The 27,941-nt window shown below is 50.5% G+C and overlaps 1 protein-coding gene across 1 annotated transcript; it reads right to left on the reverse strand.

Moving 5' to 3' along the window:
* Positions 1–27,941, reverse strand: TTLL11 (tubulin tyrosine ligase like 11). Its single transcript, XM_032233249.1, has 10 exons — positions 27,895–27,941; positions 26,549–26,636; positions 21,793–21,889; positions 19,825–19,958; positions 14,982–15,557; positions 14,322–14,417; positions 11,993–12,171; positions 3,578–3,835; positions 2,575–2,681; positions 1–513 (listed from the first exon to the last, which is right to left on the reverse strand). The coding sequence occupies exons 1-10, from the start codon at positions 27,939–27,941 to the stop codon at positions 230–232; spliced, it is 1,866 nt and encodes a 621-aa protein (XP_032089140.1). The 3' UTR covers positions 1–229.

Genomic DNA, 27,941 nt, shown 5'->3' on the forward strand with positions numbered 1-27,941 from the left:
GAAGATGCCTCTGCGTGGCTGTAGAAGATGTGCTTAGATCCAGGATCCCCCTCGCCTCTCCCTTCTGATGATGCGCCAACAGGCCACGCCAAAAAGGACTTTGACTGAGGAGTATCAGTCAAGCCACGCAGCCCCCCCCCCCAAAATGTCTCTAAAGGGAGGGCTGGGCACGGCTGCCCCTCCTGCGGCACAGGCTGGGCATCAGGCCGGCGGGACCTTCAATGGCTCTTCAGGGCTGGGAGCTCCTGCAGTCGACAAACTTCTGCCTTCTGTGCAAGGCAGCCGAGGCGGGCGTGGCCGGGCTGAGCTGCAGCTGGTCTTGCGGGCAGGTGACCAGGGTGGCTTGGGTACTGGAGAGGCTTCGGCTGCAGGTCAGGCGCTTCTCATCCAGGGCAGCCAAGTTGTACTCGCAGTAGTCCAGGAGGAGCTCCACCTGCTCGTGCAGCGAGAGGGACTTGTACCTCCTCTGGGCTAGCAAGCAAATGGCCTCCACAAAGCCTTGCAGGTTCATCCCTGGGGAGGAGGAGGAGGAAGAGGGCAGGTGAGCAAAAGGGGAGCTTTGAGCTGATTTATGACACTGAGGAGGCCAACAACCAGCCCATGGGAGGCCTCCAGCATCGGCTAGAAGTCCCACTCACTTGGAGGTGAGGATGGACCATCGCCAAGCACTGAAGCTTCTGGCAGGCTGGCCGCTGCCCCTTCCATACACCCCCCTATAGCTGCATTGTCCCCCCAGGCTTGGCTGCCAATCCCCAGGGAGGGCTAACTAGACCCAAGACATGGCACCAGCCCAGAAAAGAGGATTGTTCGGGAAGCGCTGTGGTCTCTTTGCCCAAGCCCTTCATGGCCAGGTGGGCAGCGGCTGGCACCACTCTGGGCCCGTCTGCTGGGCTCCCCTTCCGTCCTTGCATGCAGAGAGGGGCTTTAGCTCAGGGCAAGCGTTGGAGTTTGGCTTCTTAGGGTGCCCGGCCAGCTCCTCGGAAGGGTAAATAAATCAGACCCTCCCCCTTGCCATCCGCAGAGCCCCCCCACCCCCTCTCTGCTTCCCGCAGATCTTCTCTCTTACTGCCTCTGGCAAGAAAACGGGCCTCTCCCCCCCCCCCTGCATCCCTGGAGCCGGACGTAGCCTCATTTCCATCGCCTGGCACAGAGAGCAGCTTGGGGGATATTAAAATAAATCCCATCCATTACAATTTTTAATAAAACCTGACAATTAACTCAGGGTACCAGACAGGCTAGGAGCACGGGGGGGACTTCCTGTTGAGACGCTTCTGTGTAATCCAGATTGCATATTAAAACCTCAGAGAGGAGGCCCCCCCTTCCACAAAATGAAAAGGGGAGGGGGCTGGTCTCCCCTTGACAAAAAAGACTCTCCCCCCCAAAAAATGGATATTATTCTGTGCATCCATCCAAATGCTGCTTTTCTCGTGGATTTCATGCTCGGCTATGGATTATTTCTTACTGCCGGGGTCTCAGGCACCGTCGTCCTCATCCTCGTTATTATTATTATCGTTGTGATGATTGACAGCGTGCCTTCCTTCGCCTTGCTCTCTGGCTCCCCCCCCCCCCGAGCGCTGCTTAAATTCCTCATCTTAATTTTCATTCCCTGCATCCACGCAAGCAGCCTCTTTCCCACGCTCCGCATTTCTTCGGTGTTTTCCCACCGCGCGTTCTGTTTCTTCTTCCCCCCCCCCCCAAAGCAGAGATGAGACAAAATCATTCCACATCGATCAACGGAAGAACCCGAAAGTTTTCTCTTTAAGAGGCAAGCCCAACAGAACTCGAGGAAGGAAAAAAATGGGACAAAAACCAGGGGCTCATCCAGACTGAACAATGGAGCAGATGGTGGGTCTCATCCAAAGCCATAAATCAGTGGTTCCCAAACTTGGCAACTTTAAGACTTGTGGACTTCAACTCCCAGAATTCTCCAGCCAGCTCAGTCCACAAGTCTTAAAGTTGCCAAGTTTGGGAACCACTGCCATAAATGGTGGGGGAAACGACACTTCCTCTCCCGCTAATTGCGTGTTAATTTCACTCGGCAGGACTCGCAAAACCCAAAAACTGCCCTTCTGCTCACCTGGCCCAGTGGCTGCCAAGCCCCCCCACCTCCCAAGGTGATTCCCTCCAGGGCTGAGATCTGGGGGCTCCTTGGCCTGTGCTCCCCATGTCTGTCCGCCTCTTCTCCCCCTTCCCCTCCACCCCAGACAGCCCAATGGTCTTTGTAATCCATGCCGCATCAGGGCTGAGAAAAGTCTCAAGGAAAGAGGCAGTCAGGCCAGCTTTCCAGGACCTGGGAAGGCTGGCTGGGGATTATGGGAGATGTTTGCAAGGGTGGCCCCCAATCGGTGACGCCCTACCAACTTTGAAGACCAAGAGGACTGACCTTGGCATGCTGGGGCCAAGGGTGGGGGGCCAAGGGTGGGGATTATGGCTAGCCTCCTCCCAGGTGGGGGAAGGACAGATCCTGGCATGGCCAGGTGGGGGCCGGGTCCAGTCTTGGTCTCCATCTCCCATGGGCGGGGGGGGGGGGGGGAAGGCGGTCAGAGGGACCTTGCTTTGTCCAGCTGGACTCACCAGCCTCCCGCTGGTCCGCACCGAGCCCGTTCCCCCGGCGGGTGATGTCGATGTACAGAATATCTCCCGCAGCCATGCTGAAGCAACTGTTGCTGATCTTGCTGTTCCTGGGGGGGGGGGGGGGGTAGAGGCATGTTATTATGGGATGGAAGCAGGGGTGAAATCCAGCAGGTTCTGGAGAGCCGGTAGCGGAAATTTTGAGTAGTTCGGAGAACTGGCAAATACCACCTCTAGTTGGCCCCAGAGTGGGATGGGAATGGGAGATTTTGCAGTATCCTTCCCCTGGAGTGGGGAGGGAATGGGGATTTTGCAGTATCCTTCCCCTGGAGTGGGGAGGGAATGGGGATTTTGCAGTATCCTTCCCCTGGAGTGGGGAGGGAATGGAGATTTTGCAGTATCCTTCCCCTGGAGTGGGGAAGAAATGGGAGATTTTGCAGTATCCTTCCCCTGGAGTGGGGAAGAAATGGGGATTTTGCAATATCCTTCCCCTGGAGTGGGGAGGGAATGGGAGATTTTGCAGTATCCTTCCCTTGGAGTGGGGAGGGAAGGGAGAATTTGCAGTATCCTTCCCCTGGAGTGGGGAGGAAATGGGGATTTTAAAGTATCCTTCCCCTGGAGTGGGGAAGAAATGGGGATTTTGCAGTATCCTTCCCCTGGAGTGGGGAGGAAATGGGGATTTTACAGTATCCTTCACCTGGAGTGGGAAGGGAATGGGAGATTTTGCAGTATCCTTCCCTTGGAGTGGGGAGGGAAGGGAGAATTTGCAGTATCCTTCCCCTGGAGTGGGGAAGAAATGGGAGATTTTGCAGTATCCTTCCCCTGGAGTGGGGAAGAAATGGGGATTTTGCAGTATCCTTCCCCTGGAGTGGGGTGGGAATGGGAGATTTTGCAGTATCCTTCCCCAGCCATGCCCACCAAGCCATGGCCACAGAACGGTAAAAAAAAAAAAGAATTTCACCACTGGATGCTCTCATTTGCTCTGCCTGGAAAGCCCCCCCCTCACCTTATAAACATCCGGAAGCCGGTGGGCCCCAGCTTGGTGGTCCCCTTCACCCCCAGGAAGCGGATGAAGAGGGCGGCAATCCTTTCCACCAGCCGCAGGTAGCTGAATTGCTTGGCATACTTGGGGAAGACTTCCTTCAGGCAAGCGGCGGGGGGCCCTGCTTCCGGCGGGGGGCTCTCCCTCAGCTCGGGCTTGTTCTCCAGCTCCTCCTGGTAGAAGGTCTCCTTCTCCTGGGCTGGCAGTCCCCCTGGTTCAGCTCTGCAGTTCAAGAGGGAGACCCCAAAGGGAAGTATTCCCGCGTTCATGTAATGTGGGGCTGGAGATGCCAGGACTCAAAGACCCCACGCGAAATGGGGGAATTACGGAAGTTTATTGACAAAAATTTTAAAAGGGGGTTTATTGAACCTGCTAGGCCACGCGTGGCCGCCCCAGTGTTGTTCAGAGAAAAGAAAGAGGGCTCCTTTCGTCTCTGTGTTAATTACAAAAATCTTAATCCTGTATGCGTCCTCCTCTGCCCCATGGAACCCCAGAAGTGAAAACAAGGCAACAGCCCCAAATGAAGAGGCATGGAAACTTCCCGGGTGCCCATCTCCGTCGCCCAAGGGCACGAAAAGTCCTGTGTGGACTGGCAGACATTGTGCCAGGTGCCGATCAGCTCAGTTTTTACACTGAACGCCATCTCTTAAAAACCACTTTCTAAAATTCTGCACTCTTTGTTCATGCCAAACCTTGATGGTAAAACCAATAGCAAATGAATGATAGCAATAGCAATAGCAGTTAGACTTATATACCACTTCATAGGGCTTTCAGCCCTCTCTAAGTGGTTTACAGAGTCAGCATATCGCCCCCACAGTCTGGGTCCTCATTTCACCCACCTCGGAAGGATGGAAGGCTGAGTTGACCCTGAGCCGGTGAGATTTGAACCGCCGAACTGCTGCTAACAGTCAGCTGAAGTGGCTGCAGTACCGCACTCTAACCACTGCGCCACCTCGGCTCAAATGACCTCCAGAGTCGGAGGGGCCCAACAAGACCACCAGGGACAACAGAAATCCCACCCTCCACATCTGTGGCAGGCAGGAAGCCCCCAACTCTCTAGATCAGGGGTCTCCAACCATGGTCACTTTAAGCCTGGCGGGCTTCAACTCCCAGAGTTCCCCAGCCAGCTTTGCTTTGAATTATGGGAGTTGAAGTCCTCCAGGCTTAAAGTGGCCACAGTTGGAGACCCCTGCTCTAGATTCGGCCAAATTGCAACCCCATTTTAGGAAACCAGGAGCCGAGGTGGCGCAGTGGTTACAGTGCAGTACTGCAGGCCACTTCAGCTGACTGTTATCTGCAGTTCAGCGGTTCTAATCTCACCGGCTCAAGGTTGACTCAGCCTTCCATCCTTCCGAGGTGGGTGAAATGAGGAGCCAGACTGTGGGGGCGATATGCTGACTCTGTAAACCGCTTAGAGAGGGCTGAAAGCCCTATGAAGCGGTATATAAGTCTAACTGCTATTGCTATTGCTATTGCTAACCACTAAGAAGCCACCAAGCCTGGGAAATGGAGGCAGAGAGCAGCCCCAGAGAAGTTTTTTGGGGGGAAGAACGCCAGCTTTCATCAGTCGAGTCTTGCATCCATGATGCAATTGGCAGGCTAGAAGCCTTCTAGGGGTCACCTAGCTTAAAAAGCTTGATTTCCACACATTTATTTCCCTAATTCTGTGCCGTTCATCCAGGCGGGATCAGCCTGGAGAAACGATGAACCGGCTTGGGTGGAAGAAGGAAAGGAGGCCTGTCTGGGAAGCAATCATCGCCGTGGAGGGAGCAAAAATTTCAATTTGAGCCCTGGCGTTTCAACATCCCAAGGACGGCTTATCTTTTATACATGATTACTAATTTATTAATGCTTCCCTGCTATCTGCACCAGATCCTCTCTGTTCCTTCTTAGAGCACTTAATCTTTATGCTAATGTGCTGCTCCCTTCGCTCCCTCGGCTACAGTTCCAGCTGCTAATTAAAGGCTGAGCGACGAGATTTACAGCCGGGATCGAGGGACCCGGAGAGCAGCGAATAAGCCCCAAAGCCGTTAGCGAGCGGCCGTCTTCCCAGGCAGGAGGTTCTGCTCTCCGCGGAGGTCTGGAGCCCTCCGGATGGAGGAGGAGAGTTTCAGGGAGGGCTTATTGACCGATAGGCAGTCCTCGACTTAGGACTGGTCACTTAATGACCATTAAAGTTACAACTGACCTCCCAAAAAGGTGAATGTGAGCAATAGCAATAGCGCTTAGACTTATATACCACTTGATAGTGCTTTCCAGCCCTCTCTAAGTGGTTGACAGAGTCAGCCTCTTGCCCTCCCCAACAATCTGGGTCCTCATTTGACCCACCTCGGAAGGACGGAAGGACGAGTCCACCTTGAGCCTGGTGAGATTCGAACTGCCAAATTGCAGGCAGGCGGCAGGCAACAGAAGTTGCCTGCAGTACCGCACTCTGACCACTGCGCCACCGCGGCTCATCTTGACTTGTGAAGTTTGCAGGTTGTACTTCCTCCATGATAACCCATTTCACAGCCTCTCAAAAGCGCCCCCTTGGGGGGGGAATTATGAGCAGCCACAAAGAGGCCCCTGTTGCTCCCCCCCAAATATCTGCTACGATGGAAGGATGGAAGGAATTAAGGAGGTCCTGAGTTCTCCTCCTTCCCAAAACCACCAGAAGCAGAACAGTACATTTTCCAGCAATGGAAAATACTTCTAAATGGCCAGCAACTTCTGGCCAACATGCAGCCGGCAACACAATGGAGCCCCCCTGCAGAAATGCCCCCCCCCCCAGTTCCGCAGAGCGGCCCCATGTCGCCTCTCCCCTGGGTGGGCAGAGAGCGAGGCATCCAGCCTGCAAAAACACCGCCCGGCTTTCCGAACAGAATTTTTATTTCCTCCTAAAGGCCGGAGGGAGGGGTTTCTGTTTACGAGATTTAATCTCCCGTACCTCTTCATTTACACCTGATGGCCTCCTCACCCCCCCTCCTCCCCCAGGCAGGCCGGACAATGCCCCTCCCTGGGAGTTGAACCTGCAGACGAGGCAGATGACGTAAAAAGGAAAGCGGTGCTTTTGGAGGGAGGTCTCGGAAGTGAGGGGGAAGGTGGTGGGCAGAGGGGCCGGCCGGCGGTCTGCCTTAAGTCAGAGGTGTTTGGGGAGAAGACCCACAATTGAGGGTCCCTGAGACCACCGCCTTCCTCCTGCCCGTCCCTTAAAGAGCCTTTACGCTGGGAAAATCGGGATTATAGACAGAAGGAGCCAAGGCTGGTGCAAGGGTTTGTGTGTGCGCAGATGACAGATGCCATCCTAAAAGACAACCAGCTGTTTGGCTCACCATTCTTGGCACTTGCCCAATGTCTCCTTCTGGTCTGGTCCCTCCCGGATCAATTCTCCCCTTAGTGGATCCACGGATCTCTTCCAAAATCCTCCCAATCTAGCCAAGGACCCTCCTGGGCAGGCAGGGAGGGCCGATCCCCTGGACCAGGAGCCACCGTGGTTTCTGACCCATTCCCCCTGAGCTGCAAACCAGGAGCAAAACCATAGCAATAGCAGTTAGTTTAGTTTAGTTTATTTTTTTTAGTTTATTATGATTTATAGGCCGCCCTTTTCCCTGAGGGGACTCAGGGCGGCTTACAATACATGGGAAGGGGGGTGCAAAACAAAAACACAAGACAGTGCATAAATAAAAATAAAACAATAAAACACAACTTTCATTCAACATTCGGGTAGGGCAAATTAAAATCTTATCCCCAGGCCTGACGGGATAGCCAGATCCTAAGGGCTGTGCGGAAGGTCTGGACGGTGGTGAGGGTGCGAATCTCCACGGGGAGATCGTTCCAAAGGGTCGGAGCGGCTACTGAGAAGGCTCTCCTCCGCGTAGTCGCCAGTCGGCACTGACTGGCGGATGGAACTCGGAGGAGGCCTAATCTGTGCGATCTAATCGGTCGATTAGACTTATATACCGCTTCCTAGGGCTTTCAGCCCTCTCTAAGCGGTTTACAGAGTCAGCATATCTCCCCCACAGTCTGGGTCCTCATTTCACCCACCTCGGAAGGATGGAAGGCTGAGTTGACCTTGAGCCGGTGAGATTAGAACTGCCGAACTGCAGATAGCAGTCAGCTGAAGTGGCCTGCAGTACTGCACCCTAACCACTGCGCCACCTCGGCTCTTGCCCCATCATCTGGGGTTGAGCTGAGGGACCTCACACAGGAGCCCCATAGATGATTCAGCTCACGGATGGCAAGAGGCAGCTCCCCGCACTACACACACACACACCCTCCCTGCTCAGACCCACGGAATAAATTACGCTTGAAATGGAAGAGGCAGGGGCATCGTTATCAGCTTTAGTGTCTCAACAAAGACGAGGAGACAAGATTGGTTTTATGGCTTGCTCTGGGCCATCTGAGCTCTGCAGACGGCAGAGAGAGAAATCGCAGAAGCGATGAAACGCTGCCAAAGCAGGAGAGGGGGGGGGGTTCGTTCTCGGCAATAAATGGGGTGGGGAGGGGGGGGACATTTGTTTTAATCAAACTATTTCTAAACCCCAAGCAAACCCAGCTGTCTTTGGCCCCCTGCCCACCTTCCTATCTTGCTGGAGTCAATGACTCACCGGATAACTCTGAAAGAATCAGGCAGGGGTTTTAAATTGCTCTCTGAACCGTCCAGTGGAGATTTGGGGAAGCAAGAGCAGCCCTCCTTGCCTTCAAAGGTAAACTGCTCTTGAACATGAAGGTTCCAGCTCACTAACGCACCGAGTTCAACAGTAGGGGAGATGGTTGGGAGGCGGCTGGTGGAAATCCCCTTCTAAGGGTCTTTCTGGAAGTCGGTGTTGCAATATTGACTCCTAATAGGTCCGCCTCCTGGGTGAAGCGGAATATAACAGAATGACAGAATTGGAAGGGACCTTGGAGGTCTTCTAGTCCAGGGGTCTAGAAGAGCCACAAAACTCCTAAACGGAAGCCCCCCATTCAATTCCTGAGCCGATCGGAAGTCCGGTTTCCCCCACCATAGAGTCCCCTCCTAGCATGGCGTCCTTTTTCCTCTACCTATCCTAACCTAATCCTATCCTAAATTGATAACCCTATCAATTGTGGAGCTGACCAGCGACAGGGAGCCACAGCAGAGGAATGAAAGAGCCACATGCGGCCCCCTGTCCTAGTACAACCCCCTGCCCAACTAGGAGACCCTACACTGATCTGGACACATGGTTGCCCACTCTCTTCTTGAAGACCTCCAGGGATGGAGAAGCCACAACTTCTGGAGGCAAGTTGTTCCATTGATCGTTCTCACTTCACCCTAGTTCCAGTTTGCTTCTCTCCTTGATGAGTTTCCATCCATTGTTGCCTCTTCTCCTGCCCTCGGGTGCTTTGGAAAACGCTTTCCTACGACCATGCCACATGCACTCCCCCACAGCTCAAACATCCCATGTGCAATGAAGATGTGAAATCTGCGGGGTGGAGTATATTTTGCTCCTTGCTAAAGGTTGATACCAGCCCAAGGAAGGTCATGTGCAGAGATGGGATAAATTGGATGTCAGCCTCTGCTTTGCTGCTGCTTCGGCTGCCATTGAAACGGGGAGGGGGGGCATGGTATTTGGGAGGGGATTACTAATTGTGCTGGAGGAAGATTCTGGAGTTTCTGCTGCCTGTCTTACTGCGCATGCGGAGGAGGTTTCCCGCCAAGGCCAATGGCACCAACATTCCATCTGGGTGATGCCTTTCGAAGTTATCTCACACCTGATACTTGGAAGAATTATGATTGGACTGTAACTGGGATGCCAAGGGGTGGGGAATGGGTTATTCTATATATCATTTGCTTTCACGCCTAAATAATCAGTCTTCGCTTTGCTCCGCTTCTAATCATTTATAATTAGTAAAAGTACACTTGATTTTTATCAATGGAGTCTCGTGGTTTTCTTTCCTAATTATTCAATGGAGGACTGCTGACAGTGACCAAGGAAACTCAAGGAAAGGAGGAAACAAATTATTTTTACTTTGGAGGGGGGGGGAAATGGGGCAAGTGGTTAGATCAGTGTTTCTCAATCTTGGCAACTTGAAGATGTCTGGACTTCAACTCCCAGAATTCCCCAGCCAGCATTCGCTGGCTGGGGAATTCTGGGAGTTGAAGTCCAGACATCTTCAAGTTGCCAAGATTGAGAAACACTGGGTTAGATGATAAAAATAGGAAATAAGAATTTGGGAAAGGTAATTTGCTTTATAGAAGAATTAGGAAACAGTGATAAGAATGTAGGAAAAGTAGGATATACAGAAATAGAAAAAGATATATATTAGAAGAAGATGAAATAATAAGAAAGATTATGGACTGTGCCGGAATGGATAAATTAACAAAAGAAATGCAGGGAAAGGAAGAATCAGAATTCTACCAGATATGGGATAAATGGTATAGGTGGATAGAGGAAAGAAACAAAAATCAATGAAGGAATCTAACAACACTCAAAAATAAAAGTTTTGAGTAAAATAAGAGGGTTAAGAATGGTGAAATCCAAATGAAATACGATAGAAGGGGAAATAATATAATGTGAGCGGTATCGATTGATGATTGCTAAGATAAAAAACAGGAAGTTCCTGGTCGCACTGTATTGTATAAATGTAATGTACATCTAATTTTTGTGTGTGTGTATTTTACATGTTTGTTAATAAAAATCTTTTTTAAAAGAAGAAGAAGAAGAAGGAGGAGGAGGAGGAGGAGGATCACTGTCTGATACGAATGACCAAATATAGACTGTTAAGCAAAAGAGTAAGAAATAAAAGGATCACTGGTGTAAAATTAGAATATATTGAGGGGGAAATAATATTTGTAAAGATACACCGATAGAAATCTGCTGTAAGAAGGGACATGCAGTTCCGATGTTGCTTGTCGGCTTTGTGTATGTTTTTGTCAAAGTGTGTAAGTCTTTAAAATAAAATGTTTTTTTTTTAATGGAAGAAAGATGGCCTTAATTTAGCTGCTTTAATCCTGACAGCAGGACCAGCCGCCTCCCGCCAGCCTCCCCACCTCGGTTATCGGTGATCGGAAAATAAATCACAGGAGATTCTCCACAGTCCTGAAACGGGCTGTGTGGCGTTGTGTGCCTCTGTTTGTGTGTCTCCTCTCCACCGCCGAGAGGCTTCCTATTGGCAGCTGGTTGTAAATATTTAAATGTGATTGCTTTTGTCTGCAAGGGCAGCCAGCTTTGCTTCTCAGCAGTTTTCGAAAACACAGGAGGGGGGGAAAAAACCACAGATGGGTTTCTATTTTTTTGCCTACTGAGAGATGGATGTCTCCTGGCTTCCCAGCTTTAGGGAATGGTCCTAAATTTGGAGAACAAAGGACACGCCGGTGCCAGAATGGCATGTGAAGATTTTTGCTACCCTGTGAGTGGCATCAATGGCGACCCCTTGCACATCGCAAGACTTGTGGCAGGCAGAGGACGGGGGAAACGCAAGGCTGCATTTAGGCGATGGGGCTTCCATGGCATCATCTTTCTAACAAAAGCCTGGACTTTTTGCCTCCTTGCCTGGCACCTTGCCAGCCAGGGGGAAGGAAAGGTCTAGGGTCACATGACGCTGCATCCTGACACCCCCCAAGAGAGCACGAATAAGGCGAGACCTTAACTCAAGGACGCCGCTGCCTTAGTCAAGGACTCCAAAGCTGGTTTCCCTCAAAGGAAACAACGCAGGTAGCAACTAGGTGTCTTCCCAAAACAGGCAGCTGAATGAAGGGTGACATCATCATGCCCTACAACCTTCCCAGGAGCTGCCTGGTGGTGCAGAACCCCCGGTCCGCTTGCTAAAACCCTTCTGGCATGGGGCCAGGTCCCATCAAGGGCAGCTGAGCTACTTTGGCTCGAGTGCCATCCCCTCAAATGAATGATCTGACGTTTGAGCGAGAATCATCAGGGAAGCCACCGCCAGATCCTTTCGGGGGTGGGCTACACACCCCTCCCAAGCCTCCCCCGACTGACTTTTCTGCCCTCTTTGGGGGTAAGGAAAGACTTATGCCAACCAGCTTGGCGGGGTGCAACCGAAAGAAAACCCCCTGTGGCCAAGATTGCAAGCTGGAGGGCAAACAGCAATAGCAATAGCAGTTAGACTTATATACCGCTTCATAGGGCTTTCAGCCCTCTCTAAGCGGTTTACAGAGTCAGCATATCACCCCCACAGTCTGGGTCCTCATTTCACCCAGCTCGGAAGGATGGAAGGCTGAGTCAACCTTGAGCCGGTGAGATTTGAACCGCTGAACTGCAGATAACAGTCAGCTGAAGTGGCCTGCAGTACTGCACCCTAACTACTGCGCCACCTCGGTTCCTTTCGGCAAAGGTTTCAGCATCTCAGCCCCAAAGCTTTGGGATCCCCAATGTTTAAGTGGTGAAGACTCCACGCTGGGAATCGGATCGCACTTACAAAGGCTGTTCTGTCAGCTCCTCTTCCTCCTCCTCCTCTTCCTCCTGCTGCTTCTTCTTCTTCTGCTTCTTCTTCTTCTTCCTGTGGGGATCCACCAATCGGAGGGTGTCGCGGATAACCGCCACCTTGACTTCTTCATCGACCGGACTGGGGATGTATTGCGTGATTCCCGGAGAAACCTTTAAAATCCAGAAGAGAAGTTGATCACAGCAAACACGCTCAAAAGCTTTCTCCTTCAAGCCGGAGGCTCTTTTTTTTATTTTATTTATTTAGAACTTTCTTCCTAAACGCAAAGGTCAAAACACTAAAAAGACGAAATAAAAATAAAAGAAACCACAGACCTTAAAAGGAATAAATGTCTGTGCAGAAATGGATAGACTCACATTAAAGGAGAGACAGGATATTACGACACATGGAACAGATTCTGTTGTAATATAGTTGCAGAGCCACGCTGAACCACACAGGAGAAAACAAACTCCTAAAACCCCATAACATCCTGATAGTTCATAACATAACATCCTGAGATGTGCCCTACCAATGACGCCCAGGATTTGACCATATATAGACAGAACTTCCCTGAGCAGTAGATTAGAAATTGTACTTTTACAGGCTGTTTTTAACCACATGCTGATTGCTCCTCCTGCCTTTGTCCTATCTCAATAAAAGGGGCTCTCAGACCCCCAATCTGGGTCGCTCCATCCCGAGAAAGGTCGTGTCCTGTCTTTTCTCAACATTGGCCTCATGGACGAACCACAGGAACGTTACAAGATTCTATCAATGGTTAGAAGCATGAGGTGGAAGTCAGAATACCCCCCCAAAAAAAAATAGGTTAGGTGCACCTGGAAAGAGATACTTATATATGCATCATTGTCTTCGAATGAATATGATGGCCAACAATAATTGTGCAACATTAGCCCTGTGTAAGTAGTATATATGTGTTTTGTTTTACAGGATGGGCCTTCTCCGGGTGCCGTCAATTAGACAATGTCGTTTGGCGGCTCCTCGCGGAAGGGCCTTCTCTGTAGCTGCTCCGGCCCTATGGAACGATCTACCCCTAGAGATCCAGACCCCCCCCCCCCACTCTCGCGGCCTTCCGAAAGTCTATTAAGACCTGGCTTTTCCGGCAGGCCTGGGGCTGTTGACAACTTTATAAGTTGTCACTTATAAAGCCCTTCATGGTATTGGACCTGGGTACTTGAGAGACCGCCTGCTGCCAATTACCTCCCAAAGGCCCATCAGATCACACAGATTAGGCCTTCTCCGGATTCCATCTACTGGCCAATGTCACCTGGCTACTACCCGGAGGAGGGCCTTCTCTGTGACTGCTCCGGCCCTTTGGAACGAGCTCCCCACGGAGATTCGGACCCTCACCTCCCTCCAGGCTTTCCGTAAAGCCGTTAAAACCTGGCTGTGCCGGAAGACCTGGGGTTGATGAGTTCCCTTCCCTGCTCGAATTGTGTGACTGTTGATTGTCTTTTTAAACTCTCTTTGTATTTTGTTTGTTGTATTACCCTCTTGTTTTACCTCCCCCCCACCCTCCTTGGGTTTGTTAGCCGCCCTGAGTCCCTCAGGAAATAGGGCGGCATATAAATGCAATAAACCTTCAAACCTTCAAACCTCTTGAATAAGGTCCAGCCCCACTACGGTTGAGTATGTGTTGTGTTTTTAACCTGCTTTGTCTTCTACCTTTTCAACTTTTAGCACTTCTTAAATTGTCTTTTATGCAAGCCGCCGGGAGTCCTTCGGGATTGGTGGGTGGGGGCATATACATTTATTAAACTGAACTGAAACTTTTCCACTTTGGTTTTTATATGGCAAGTGAAATGCCGAGACAATCACACTGTGTTCAATATATTTATATGAAAATAATAAAAATATATTTAAAAAAAGAAAAAAAAGTGCCTTAAAAAGAAAATAGAAAAAACAACAACACATATGCACATAACGTCCCCCTTAGATGAATACTGATTCATATAATACACGCAATATTAAGTGAGGCTGTAATTCCCACGCCCGGCTCTGCCCTCAAAGGAGCCAGGAAGGTGACAACTTCTCCAGATGTTTCACCTGAGTGGCATTGTCAGAAGCAGGGCTGGGGCTTTGGGGAGGGGGGGTGGAACAGCTGAGGAAGGGGACTATATTGTTTTACACAATTAATAACAAACAACCACAATATTAACCCTCTGAGTGTGAGTTACTGTTCTTCTCCAGGGCTATTTGAGGGAGGGGGCAGCTAGCAGACGTGGGGCCCAGCTGGGAGGCCTGGAGGTCCACTCCTATCTTCCCAGGAGGAGAAAGAGGCTGGAGGGTGGCCGGACCTGATGCCCACCTCTTGTTCGTGTTCGATCTTCATACTTGGGTTGGCGTTGACCTCCAGCAAAATGGGCTTCAGGTTCTTCATCAACAGGATGTCAAATCCTAAAATCTTGGGGAGAGGAGAGAGAGAGGGAGGCACCGGTCTTTCCCAGAAACCAAAGAACAGAGTGAAACCATTTCCAAGCTCCCCTTCGGACTCCCAAGAGTGCAATACCCGGAAGGGACCTGTGAGGGTGGAAAGGACCATCCCAAATCCCTGGCCTTTTGCTCAGCTTGACTCCCAGAAGACAAGAGGTCCTGCGGGAGGGTTCCCCCCAAAGACCTGGGCACTGGGGCATGGTGTGGCAGCCAAGAATTAGGAGGAGGGGGAGTGTAGTAAACCTCTCCATGCCCCCAGAATCCTCCCAATCAAGGCTAGTGTCACTTTCTATTTATTCTACTATGCATTTTCTATGGTGGGAAAATGGGAGGGTGGATTGTACGGAGTTAGATGCTACGCAGCCATAACAACATTCTTTCTAGAAAGCAAAGGTCATCTTTTGTCTCTGCACCTCTCCGGAACTGGATGGGTGGAAGCTGCCAGCGTGGCAGTGAGAGATTGGACCATGGGATGGACTGGTGGGTGTGGGATGGACGCCCGGTTGGGTTTGCAAGGCCTCCCTTGAATGCTCACCTGGAAGCAGGAAGGCCCCGGTTTTCCCGCGGGGATGTCGGACTGGTGGAAGACCTTCAGCTCAGGCACGATGGCGATGACGGTCTTGATGACCAAGGAAATGATATCGGACCAAACTTTCCGGATGTTGACGCCGCTGTAAGCCAGCTTGGCCAGGATGCTGGAAAACGTCCGTTTGCTGCCGGTGTTACCACTGTCCGAGTGGACAAAATTCCCGCTGTGGATGTTGAGGGAATAGTTGGTCAGGTGCATGTAGACCTGGTGGAGGTTGTTCAGGGCCGGCTCCTGGTAGGGCTCCGTGCAGAAGCGGCACAGCCCGTCCTTGGCCACGTGGACCTCCAGGGGATCCAGGGACTTCAGCAGGACGTACAGGCGGATGTCAAACTTCAGCTTGTCGATCAAGAAGGGCTTGGCCATGTACTCCTGGACCACGGCCGGACGGCTCTGCAGGTTGCCCATCAGCCGGATCTCCGCGGGCTCCTTCACCAGGTAGATCCCGTCCCCCTGGCAGCCCCCGTCCGGCTTCACGATGAAGGTGGGCTTCCAACGGGGGTTGTTCTCCTTCATCAGGTTGACCTGCCCAGGGAAGCAAGAGGAAGAGGAGAGCAAAACTTTCGCCCACTTCCAGGCCTCCCCTCCCCCAACCCTCAAACCTTATGTTTTAATCCATTTGATCCCCTTCTTAGGCAGCCTAAGATCTCCTGATGTCCCCAGAGGGGCTTTTTCCAAGAGGAAAACGGGCTTGCTTCGCTCTTCCTTGAAGACGTTACGCTTCTTCTCATCCAGCAAGAGCTGAAGAAGCTTCTTGGATGAGAAGCGAAACATCTTCAAGGAAAAGTCCAGTGCCTTTCGAAAAAGCACCTTTGGGGGCACCTCCATAACCGTCTGGTTTGGCTCTGCAACCCAACAAGGCAGACACGGACTTCAGAGGAGAATCAGAACTGCAGAAGAAACATTGGCTACCAACCTGCCTTCCATGGAGGACCTGTAACACTGCAGGAGTCAAAAAGAGGGCTGTGAAAATATCTACAGACCCCTCACATCCTGGACATCAATGGTTTCAACTCCTGCCCTCAAAAGGACGCTATAAGGCCCTGCACCCCAAGACAACTAGACACAAGGAGAGTTTTTCCCGAATGCCATCCCTCTGCTAAACAAATAATCCCCTCAACTCTGTCAATCTATTTTCCAAGTCTGCATTACTATTAGTCTTCTGGTCGTTCCTATCCCCCATCTCCTCCTCCCACTTATGACTAACTTTGCTGCTTGTATCCTTACGACTGATGTTGTTTCCTAGTATGATTTGATTGCTTATTTGTACCCTCTGACTATCATTAAATGTTGTTCCTTATTATTCTTGATGAATGCATCTTGTCTTTTATGCACCCTGAGAGAATCTGCACCAAAGACAAATTCCTTGTGTGTCTAATCACCCTTGGCCAATAGAGAATTCTCTTCTCTTCTCTTCTACTCTATTCTATTCATATTCTATTCCATTCTCTCTTCTCTTGTATTAAATTCTAATTCTATTAATTTCTATTCTATTCTATTCTATTCTACTCTATTCATATTCTATTCCGTTCTCTCTTCTCTTCTCTATTCTGTTCTATTAAATTCTAATTCTATTAATTTCTATTCTATTCTATTCTATTCTATTCTATTCTACTCTATTCTATTCATATTCTATTCCATTGTCTCTTCTCTTCTCTACTCTATTCTGTTCTATTAAATTCTAATTCTATTAATTTCTATTCTATTCTATTCTATTCTATTCCATTTTCTCTTCTCTATTCTGTTCTATTAAATTCTAATTCTATTAATTTCTATTCTATTCTACTCTACTCTATTCTATTCATATTCCATTCTCTCTTCTCTTCTCTATTCCGTTCTATTAAATTCTAATTCTATTAATTTCTATTCTATTCTATTCTACTCTATTCTATTCATATTCCATTCCATTGTCTCTTCTCTTCTCTATTCTGTTCTATTAAATTCTAATTCTATTAATTTCTATTCTATTCTATTCTATTCTACTCTATTCTATTCATATTCTATTCATTCTCTCTTCTCTTCTCTATTCCGTTCTATTAAATTCTAATTCTATTAATTTCTATTCTATTCTATTCTACTCTATTCTATTCATATTCTATTCCATTCTCTCTTCTCTATTCTGTTCTATTAAATTCTAATTCTATTAATTTCTATTCTATTCTCTTCTATTCTACTCTATTCTATTCATATTCTATTCATTCTCTCTTCTCCTCTCTATTCCGTTCTATTAAATTCTAATTCTATTAATTTCGATTCTATTCTATTCTATGAATCTCCCTAGGCACCTCCGCCTGATGTGTGCTGCCCCCTGGTGGAAGCATCACAAGGGGATAATGAGGGGGGGGGAGAGTCAAAAACTTAGGTTTTTAAGAGAACCCCCCCCCCAACCTGATGCCTTCCAGAGATACTGGTTGCCAATTATGGACCCAGCCTCACTCAGACACCATGGCAGATATGGGCACAAATGAAAAATAGGAGCTAAACAACCAGATCCTTGGTTAATACTGTAGCCCATCTCAAGTCCTCTATGACTTTCTGAGCATTGCTCACGTGGCTAAAAGACCTGGCAGAGGAACATGGCTCCATTATTGGGGTTGTTGCAGAGCTCTTCAGAAACTCAAAAGGACTTTGGGGCATCCCTCAAAAGCCCCATTTCCTCTGCCCTCCCCTGGGGCAGCCTCTCCACACAACCCCTAAAGGCCATGGATTGTCCATCAAAAGCAGCTCCCCAAACCTTCTCCTTTTCAGGAATGGCTTCCCCATCCTTTCCCCACCTGTAAAACCAGCTTCACACCTGGCCTTTGTTAACCAGAGAGGTGCGTTTCCCTCCAAGGCAGATGGAGGATCATATGTGTGTGTGGGGGGCTGTTTTATCGGCCATCTGCTGCTTGTTGCATCAAAGCCTGCAGAGGGAGGGGGGAGTGGACTCTGCTTACAAGAAGACAGAGGAGGGGGAGTTCAGCTGCCGGGGCGATTTGCCCCACGTTGGATGCCCTGCAGAGGCTGCCCATAGATGCCAGGGCCAAAGCTGCTCCTTCAGGTGGAGGATTCCCATCCAGAGGATGGAAGGCAGAGTTGGGCTCAGCTGTGGCTTTGGGATGATTTTAACGGGTGGAGTTTGGACAGAAGAACAAGTGAATGGCATGTGGACTTCAACTCCCAGAATTCCCCACCCAGCTGGCCTGCAACCATCTTTTTTTTTTTTGATATTTGACCTGCCACACTTTCTATTATTCTGTGATGCATTTTCTATTGTGGGAAAATGAGACGGTGGGGGATTGTACGGAATTAGATGCTATGTAGCCATAACAACATTCTTCTTAGAAACCCAAGGTCATCCTTTGTCTCTGCACCTGACCGGAACTGGATGGGTGGAATCTGTCAGCATGGCAGTGGGAGATTGGACCATGGGATGGACTTGTGGGTGGGTGGGTGGGCAAGATCTTGAACTTTCAACTGGGTGGGGAAAACCGGGAAGCTTTCAGATTCGGGTTCCCCAGATGTGCCAACATGGCTCTCTTAATACATTGGAACTTCGAGGAATCCTTTGCCTCGGAATCTGATTTACTTTTGGAAGCTATTTGGAACCCTGCGTGTCCCGTCAAAACCGCGGTCCACAAAAGCGCGCTCGACGAAAGCGCGCATTTGACGTCATCACAGCGCGATGAAAAAAATTAAAAATTGAAATAAAAATAAAATTAAAGCAAGCCGATTCACATAAAGGTAAGGGTTAGGGTTAGGGTCAGGGTTAGGTTTGGGGGGGTTAGGGTAAGGTTTTCGCTTTATTTTTACATTTATCGATCACAGCGCAATGTTTTCGTCGCGCTTTGATGACGTCACGTACGCACTTTCGTCGAGCGCGCTTTTGTCTACCGCGGTTTTGTGGTGGAACCGGAACCCTGACATACCTCTTGAAGTGGCCGAGGTTGGGAAACGCTGGTCCAGATGCTTGAATGCTATCCCTAAAGCCCCTCACCCATTCTTCTGAACTAGAGAGGGTCTCCTGTTTTGGCGGCAGCTCCCCAAGTCCAGAATGGAGCCCCATGTTTGCCCCAATCCTGGTTTAAAACTCCTTTCGGGTGCATCTCCCCACCACCACCATCTTGCAAACCTTCCTCCAGGAAACCCAACAGCTGGGCAAGGTATCTATGACTTGTGTGGGTCACATGAGGGCCCAGGGGAAGAGAGAAAGCCGGACTGGCTCCCAGTGCCCTGGCATTAATCCCTATGGGTGAAAAAAATGCTTCCTTCCCTTTGCAACAGGGGTGGGTTTCAAAATTTTTTGGAACCTACTCTGTGGGTGTGGCCTCCTTTGTGGGAGTGGCTTGCCAGCCATGTGACCTGGTGGGAGTGGCTTGCTGGCCATGTGTTTTCTTTCTTTCTTTCTTTCTTTCTTTCTTTCTTTCTTTCTCTCTCTCTCTTTCCTTCCTTTTGTATCTCTGTCCCTTTTTTCTTTTTTTATCTCTCTCTCACTCTTTTTATTTCTTTCTTTTTTCTTTCTTTCTTTCTTTCTTTCTTTCTTTCTTCCTTTCTTCCCCTTTTTCTCTCTCTCTCTCTCTGTCAGTCTCTCTCTCTCTCCGTGTGTGTGTGTGTGTGTGTGTGTGTATGTGTGTGTAGCAGTGGTGGGTTTCAAAAATTTTTGGAAGCTCTTCTGTAGGTGTGGCCTGCTTTCCGGGTCCACTGGTGGAACCTCTTCTAACCGGTTCGGTAGATTTGACGAACCGGTTCTACCGAATAGGTGCGAACTGGTAGGAACCCAGCTCTGCTTTGCAACCAGGTCAAGCCCACCTACCTCAGTGACAAAGATGACGAACTCCTCCGGGAGAATCCAGGAACGGGGGTAGAAGTTATACTCTTCGGGGAAAAGCTCCTGCATCGTCCTCATGGCACGGCTCAGGTTGGCCTTGCGTGCCATTTCGGTCATGCCTGGTGGGGGAGAGGAGGAAGCGTGGGGAAGGGCAGAGGCCCACTGAAGTGTCTCAGCCCAGGATGCCCAGCCAAGGGCCAGAGAAGCCAAGATGCTCTCCTCCAAGGGGACCATTCCCAGCCCTGAGTTTGAATCTCTTCCTTACAGATGATGGATTGGGGCGTCTGTATCCTCGGATGACTCTTCCTTGCTGTCCAACCTATTCATTCTATTTTACTATTTTATCGATCGTTCGCCTGTCTAAGCGGCCTCACCAACCGGCCAAAGGATCCATTAAGCTGATCGACTTAATGATGACAAATTAAACATATTGGGTGTTAAAAGTTCCCTGTTGTGGAGGCTGCGGCCCCTCCCGTCATATTGGGTAGGAGGGCTATTTTATTTCTCTGACGCAAGAATCCCAAACCTGCTTAACTTTCGCAGCAGAACGAGCTTATGAATTTGCAAATTTTGTGCCACCGGGGTGGAAATGCGCACAGCCCAATTTATTATTTATTGATCAGTCTGTGTGATATTCAAATATTCCCCTGCTTTTCAAAGTACCCAAGAATGGGACTTGCTCGCTGCCGAAGGTTTTCTTCAGACCGAGGGGCTCACACTTTGCAGCCAGGGGAGAAAACAGTCCCAGAATTTAATTACACTTGGAAGGAGCTGCCTTTTTTTGCCAATTGGATCCTAAGGAAGGACTTTTTATAGATCCACAATAAAGCAGAGGAAGGAACAGCGATGAGCCAGAAACGTGGCCCTTCCTTAGTGGGATTCAGGAGGAGATTAATGGTAAATCAGGGAGCATTAAGAGGTTTAATAGCCCCAATTTCAAGGAAAGGTTGTCTTAAATTCCTCAGTGCTTAAAAGAAAATGGCCCATCGGAGAGATCTCTCTTGGCAGAATAAAGAGACAGGATGACTTTGACTGTCCACTGAGGGATGATTAGGTTTTTCAGCAAAATCAAGTAACAGCAAATGTTTATTAGGGGCGCAGAGCCCGTGATTTATTGGGCCATGGCTTCCACCCAGAAATCAACTCCTCCACCATAGGGTTTCGGTTTGTTCCATTAAAATATGCTCCCGCCACCAAAACCAAGAACCAAAAAGACTAGAGAAGGGATACAATTCAGTGATGGGCATTTAAAACATTGACAGGTCCTCTTGATGCTCTCTGTGCTTGGCTGTTTTCTTGCAGATGTTTCGTGACCCAACTAGGTAACATCATCAAGGCTAGAAGGGAGTGGTGTTTGCTCTCTGTTCTAGCACTCGCCCACTCCCTTCCAGCACGGATCACATTACCTAGCTGGGTTGTGAAATGTCTGCAGTAAAACAGCCAAGCTCAGAGAGCACCAAGAACCTCACAGTTCTCCTCCTTCTTCTCCTCCTCCTCCTCCTCTCAGAAAATCCAACTCCCTTCTAGCACTGATGACGTTACCTAGTTGGGTCGTGAAATGTCCGCAAGAAAACCAACCAAGATCAGAGAGCACCAAGAACCCCACAGTTCAACCCTGAGCTGCAAATATTTTCCTGCACTGGTATTTAAAACATTATAAGAAATACTCCCTCCCCTCTTGAAAACGATTAGCGGGAAGTTCATCGCAGACACAAGTCAAGGGTTGCGAGAGAACGGCTGACAATTGGCTTTCGGACTATTTTGGACCAGACTAAATATTAAGATTATGTTTAGACTAGATTAAACCTTCCCATTTTTGATGAAGGAGCTGATCACAGGCTCAGGGAGGCCAAGAGACATTGGAGCTCTGCAGGGTTTTTCTTAGGATCCCAGCAACAGCCAAGGGTGGGCTGGGCATTTTTTGCATCATTTCTGCAAAGACAGTTCTCGTACCTGGAAATTTGTTGACTTGTCCGGAATAAATGACATTGTCGTGAAAGGAGACCGCGTGCCAGTAGATGTCGCAGGGCAAACGGCGACCGAATGGAAACTGAAGTCGGCAGAAGAGAAAGGGGACAAAAAGAGACCATTTAGCCCGAGTCCCCGGGGGAGTTGCAGGCATACGTCTTACTTTATTGTCATTGCACACCGTACAATGAAATTAAACACCGCCTTCAGTGCACATTAGACCCATAGAAATAAAAACACAAAACACGCATCCTTCACGTGCTATACAATTGAAACTGAAGACCCAATACTGCATCCATATCGCACTATGCAGTAGAATTCAGTATGGGATAGAAGCTGTTTTTCAGCCTTGTTTTTATTGTCCTGTACCGTCTGCCCGATGGTAATAGTTCAAAAAAAAAAGGGGGGGGTGCCCAGGATGGGATGGATCTTTGAGAATATTTTGAACTTCTTTAAGGCAGCGGGAGCCATAAAGCTCTTCCAAGGAGGGGGGAGGGCAACCCATGATTAGGAGCCGAGGTGGCGCAGTGGTTAAATGCAGCACTGCAGGCTACTTCAGCTCACTGCAGTTCTGCAGTTCGGCTGTTCAAATCTCACCGGCTCAGGGTTGACTCAGCCTTCCATCCTTCCGAGGTGGGTGAAATGAGGATCTGGATTGTTGTTGGGGGCAATATGCTGACTCTGTAAACCACTTAGAGAGGGCTGAAAGCCCTGTGAAGCGGTATATAAGTCTAACTGCTATTGCTATTGCTATAGTTGCTGTTTCCCGAGAAGTCTCGGGTAATGTAATCTCTGCTGGGCCCTTTTGACCAGGGCTGCAATGTGAGTTGCCCCAGGCCAGGTCCTCTTTTTATGACAACACCCAGAAACTTAAAACTGTTGCTCCACTCAGTCTCCATTGATGACCAGGGGCTGGACGTCTGATCTGTTCCTTCTATAGCCCTCTATAATAAGCTCCTTGGCCTCCTTGGTGTTAAGGACCAAGTTCTTGTCTCCACAAAGACAATAACGTCTTCTTGGGTCTACGGAAGAGGGAGTTATTACGGAGAGATTGCTGTGACATTGTCCCTCTCCTTCCTTCCTTTCCCTAATGAAAGAAAAGCATCAGAAACCTCAGTTTCATCAACAGCCAGGAAAGAGAGAGAAAACAATTCATTAACACGCTAATTGGGCAGGCTTTATATTCTCCCCTGCTTAATGGGGAACGGTGCCACCCACAACTGACAGCAACAGCCACGGAGAAGGGGGGGTGTCTGTGACTCGCTGCCTGATGCCTTGAGACTGGGGGGTGGGGGGGTGGAGGGGAGGGAGGTGGGCAGGGGAGATGCTCCATAACCCGCGAAAGGTCTGTTTGCAGGGAAACAAGCCAGGAACAGCGCAAGTCTGCTCCACAATTTCCTCTGTGGCCGAGAGGTGGAGCTATCGCCTCACGATCAGGAGGTTGTGAGTTCAATCCTAGGCAGAGGCAGATGTGGGGTTGGACTAGATGATCTGCAAGATCCCTTCCAACTCTGTTAACCTGTTCAATCTTCCTCTGCTCCATGGTCAACTGGAATGCAATTGGGGTGTGTGTGTGTCTCTTGCCCCCAAACATGCAGCCTTCCAAGTGTGTTCAGCTCCACCTCCCATCCTTCCCAATGGGCACGGGAGTCAGTACCTCAACACACGTGAAGGACACCAAGTTGGGAAGGGCTGCAAGGGAAAAGTCCCTGGCCTTGGGGAAGGGGGCCTGGAAAACAGAGGAGTGGGGTGAAGAGTCCTCTATCTGCAGGGGTGCAGCTCCACAGGAAGGATCTCATCCAATCGGCCTCTCCCAGACTGAGACAATGAGCAAGATGCTGCTATTCCTAGAACCCCCCAGTTGTGCAGCTGAAAGAATGCACAAAAAAATAACTCAAAGAACACACAAAAAAGTATTGTTAGTTGTGAAGTTGTGTCCGACCCATGGACCATGTTCCTCCAGGCCTTCCTGTCCTCTCCCACCCTCTGTAGTCCATTGAAACTCAGGCCAACTGCTTCAGTGACTCCATCCAGCCACCTCCTTCTCTGCCGTCCCCTTCTTCTTCTTCTGCCCTCCATCTTTCACAGCACGAGGCTCTTCTCCAGGGAGTCCTTCTTCCTTCTCATTAGGTGGCCAAAGTCTTTGAGTTTCCTCTTCAGGATCTGGCCTTCTAAAGAGCAGTCAGGGTTGATCTCCTCTAGGACTGACCGGTTGGATGGCTTTGCAGTCCAAGGGACTCAATGCAGGAGTCTTCTCCAGCACCAGAGTTCAAAGGCCTCCATTCTTTGGCCCTCAGCCTTCCTTATGCTCCAACCTTCACAGCCATCCATGGCAACTAGGAAAACCACAGCCTTGACTAGACGCACTTTTGTTGGCAGTGTGATGTCTCTGCTTTTTAGGATGCTCTCTAGATTTGCCATAGCTTTCCTCCCCAGGAGCAAGTGCCTTTTAATTTCTTGGCTGCAGTCTCCATCTGTGGTGATCTTGGAGCCCAAGAAAATAAAATCGGTCACTCCCTCCATTTCTTCTCCATCTATTTGCCAGGAATTGAGAGGGCCGGATGCCATGAAAGCAAAGAACACACAAAAAAATTCTATAAACCCACTGTTATAGAAAGGGAAATAGACTGGACAACTGGACTAAGAGAATGTGGGGAAGGAAGATGCCCGACTTACTTGCTGTCCAGAAGAGATGAGAGAGCCTTGTCCCCTTAGCACCCACTCCCCTTCCTCGAGGCCATCCAGACGGTCCCCACTACCAGATCCTTAATTCTAGAACAATCCCCAGTGAGCCTTCAAAGTTTTAGAAGGGGACAAGGGGGAGGCAGGGAGACACAAGGAAAAATCCAGAATTGGCCTTTCTTTGTTTTCCCTATCTTGGTTCCTACTCTCTTTGATTTGTGAGTTGGGTACACAGAGATTGTTGCCCTTCTTCCTTCCATGGTAAAAACACAAACACACCCAGACAGAGAGAGAGAGAGAGACCTACCGTCCCTGTCCTAACATCCCCTTGTGTTCGTATTCATTTCATGCATTCATAATCACGTCTATACTTATATATCTGTTACTTAATGCATGCTTGACAAAATTAAAAATAAATAAATAAATACATAAAATAAATGAATTTCTCAAAGTAACACATGGGGTCAAGGGAGAATTTGTGCAAGTGATGCTCACACATTGCCTTCCACAAGGCATGAGCCCCCCCTCCTGGCCGCAGAGCCCTGGATCTGAGAGTTAAGCAGTGGCAGGGGGGGGGGGATTTGTCTCTGAGCTAATTATGCTAATTCCTTGATAAGACCCTGCAAAACCCAGTGGAGAATGAAGGTGTCACCTTGTTGCGAAAAGGATTTGGATTTGTTGCTGTGGGGGGGGGGGAGACCTCCCAGAAGTGCCACCTCTGGGATTAGCACAAAGACAGCCTGTCTTCTTCTCCTGGCACCTCTCCAATCGAGTGATGTTGAGATGGTGTTAGCACAAAATCCTGTTTTAGCCAGATTTATTTCTGTTTCTCTCTCCAACATTACAGAAAGGAGTTTTGGCTGGCAAGGGGCGAAATTCTTCATTGGCAAATGCTGATACTGCAGGTTTTCTGATTCTGCCTGATGACACCTTGATTATTATTTTCCCCCCCCCTTCCTAAAGAGCTTAGGGAAATTGGGTGAAGCAGCCTGTCTGCTTTGGGTCTAGGAGTGCTTGAACCCCCAAACTTCTTTCTCTCGGGGGCTTCGTTGAGGGAGTCTGAGAAAGGCTGTGTGTGGCTCCCTGGAAGTCCCCATTTAAGGAAAGACCAAAAGGACAGGATTGGGGAATCTGGGCAACCCAGGGCCAGCTAATGATAAAGGTTCCCCCTCGCACATGCATGCTAGTCGTTCCCGACTCTAGGGGGCGGTGCTCATCTCCGTTTCAAAGCCAAAGAGCCAGCACTGTCCGAAGACGTCTCCGTGGTCATGTGGCCGGCATGACTCAACGCCAAAGGCGCACGGAGGAACACTGTTCCCTTCCCACCAAAGGTGTTTCCTATTTTTCTACTTGCATTTTTTTACCCGCTTTCAAACTGCTAGGTTGGCAGAAGCTGGGACGAGTCACGGGAGCTCACTCGGTTCTGCGGCTCTAGGCATTCGAACCGCGACCTTTCTGATCGACAAGCTTAGCCACTGATCCACTGTGTGCCCCTTAGAGCCGGCTACTGGGGCTCAAAAAGCAGCCCTCATTTACCCAGGGAAGGGAAGCCATCCTCCAAGCCCACCCACCTAAAAGAGTCCACTGACTGGGGGGATTCCGCTGCTCTAATGGTGGAGTTCTTGGTGTGACCTCAAGGCCTGGGCAGAGGCCGTTCAGCCAAAGAAGCCCAGGAACCCCCCTCCCTCCCCACCAGCCCTGTGCCAAGCCTTGCCTGCAGCCCTAGTTGCCAACACCACCAAGGCCTTCCTGGCACCACAGCGTGATGTCACAAAGAGCTCCGTGGACGCTGGGAAGGAAAAGGAGGGATGGGAGCTGCAGGGATGGAGGGGGAGGGTCCCTGGGGGCTTCAGAGGGGAGGGGGAGAGCCTTCCCCAAGCAGCCCCTCCAGAGGATGGGGACTACCACTCCCATCGCAGGCAAAGCAGCCCAGGGCGCAGGAGCGCTCCGACGAGCCCCTTCCGAGGAGACCCTCCCTCTGCACTCCCCGTCCTCCCGGGGAAGGCAAAACCCAGCGGCCCGCGCTCCCTGCGCCCCTCCGCCTCTGCGCGGCGCCTACCTCCTTCCAGCGCAGGGCGCGCAGGCTCAGCTTGAGCGCCTCCAGCGAGGTGCGCGCCTTGGAGCTGTCCACCGTCACCGAGCGGGCGCTGCGGCGGGGGCGCGGGCGGGAGCGGGTCGGGATTGCGGGCGCGACCCCGCCGGGTGGCTCCTGCGCGCTGCCCCCGCCGCAACCACCTCCTCCTCCTCCTCCTCCTCGCCCCGCGGCCGGGCCCCGCGGCGCTGCGCTCGGGCCTCTCCGTGGCGAGGACGCGGCCCGGGCTCCCCGGCGGGCGCGGGCGGCGGCTCCGGCTTGGGCTGCGGGCGGCGGCTCCATCCCAGCGGCTTCCCCGGCTCCGGCTCCTCCTGCGGCCGTTGCGCTCCCGCCGCCACCGGGCGCCGGCAGGGACTGAGCATGCTCCCCGGAGCTGCCCCGCGCCCCGGCCGGCGTCGCCCTTGGTTGCCCGGACGAGGCAGACGCGCCGCCCCGCGCGCCGCCTCTCGCCCCGCTTTGGGTTCGCGCCGCGGGGAGCCCGGACTGCCGAGCCCGCTGGACGGCCAGGAGGGGCCTTGCCCGCCTTCAGTCCCCCCCATCCCGGGCGCTTTGCCCTCGCTTGTGGCAGCAGTTTCGGCTCCCGAAAAGTCCTCGCCCCGATGCCCGCAGCCCCGCAAGGCGGCCGGGGGTTCTGTCCCAGCCCGCTCTTGGCCGTGCAGCGGGCGAGGGGCATAGAGAGCCCAGTGGGAGTGGCGGTGTTGGCATTGCCCCTTGTCGCCCTTGGCACGACTGCACATCTCCCTGAGAAGGGGGGGGGTAATAGACTGCTGCTCCAAAGAGGTTGTTGCCCCTTCTTCTCTCCCCCCCCCAAACTTTTGGGGGAGATTAAGCTGGGAGAAGGCCTGGCCTCAACCACCCAGTTTGTTTAGTGAAGGTGGGGGGATTTGAACCCACGTGGACCACAATCTCAGACCCATCTCTGTTCTCTGCTTAGAAGGTCCCAGTCACCCACAAAGGGCAACTTTATTTATTCATTCACTTTATGTAGTTTGCCAAACATGTACAAGATAACAGGGATAAGTATAAACATGGACATGGACACAGGAAATGAGTACAAATAAATGGGGGCAGGAGAACAGGGACGGTGGGTGCACTCATGCACACCCCCTTTATGGACCCCTTAGGAATGGGGTGAGGAGGTCCACGGTAGACAGTTTAAGGTTGATATTATGGGTTTTCCAGATGTAACAACAGTCAGGTCGAGTATTCCTGGAGTTGACAACTCCGTTGTCAATGTCATATTTTCTGCAATCCAGTTTGGGCATCCATATTTTTCGCTTTGAGCCTCTTCTCTTCAGCCTCCAAGCCCGCACCTTGGGAAGGGGCCAGCTTGGCAAGGGGTCAACGTCAGCTCTCGCAT

The sequence above is a fragment of the Thamnophis elegans genome, chromosome 16 (assembly GCF_009769535.1).
Source record: "Thamnophis elegans isolate rThaEle1 chromosome 16, rThaEle1.pri, whole genome shotgun sequence".
Lineage (NCBI taxonomy): Eukaryota > Metazoa > Chordata > Lepidosauria > Squamata > Colubridae > Thamnophis > Thamnophis elegans.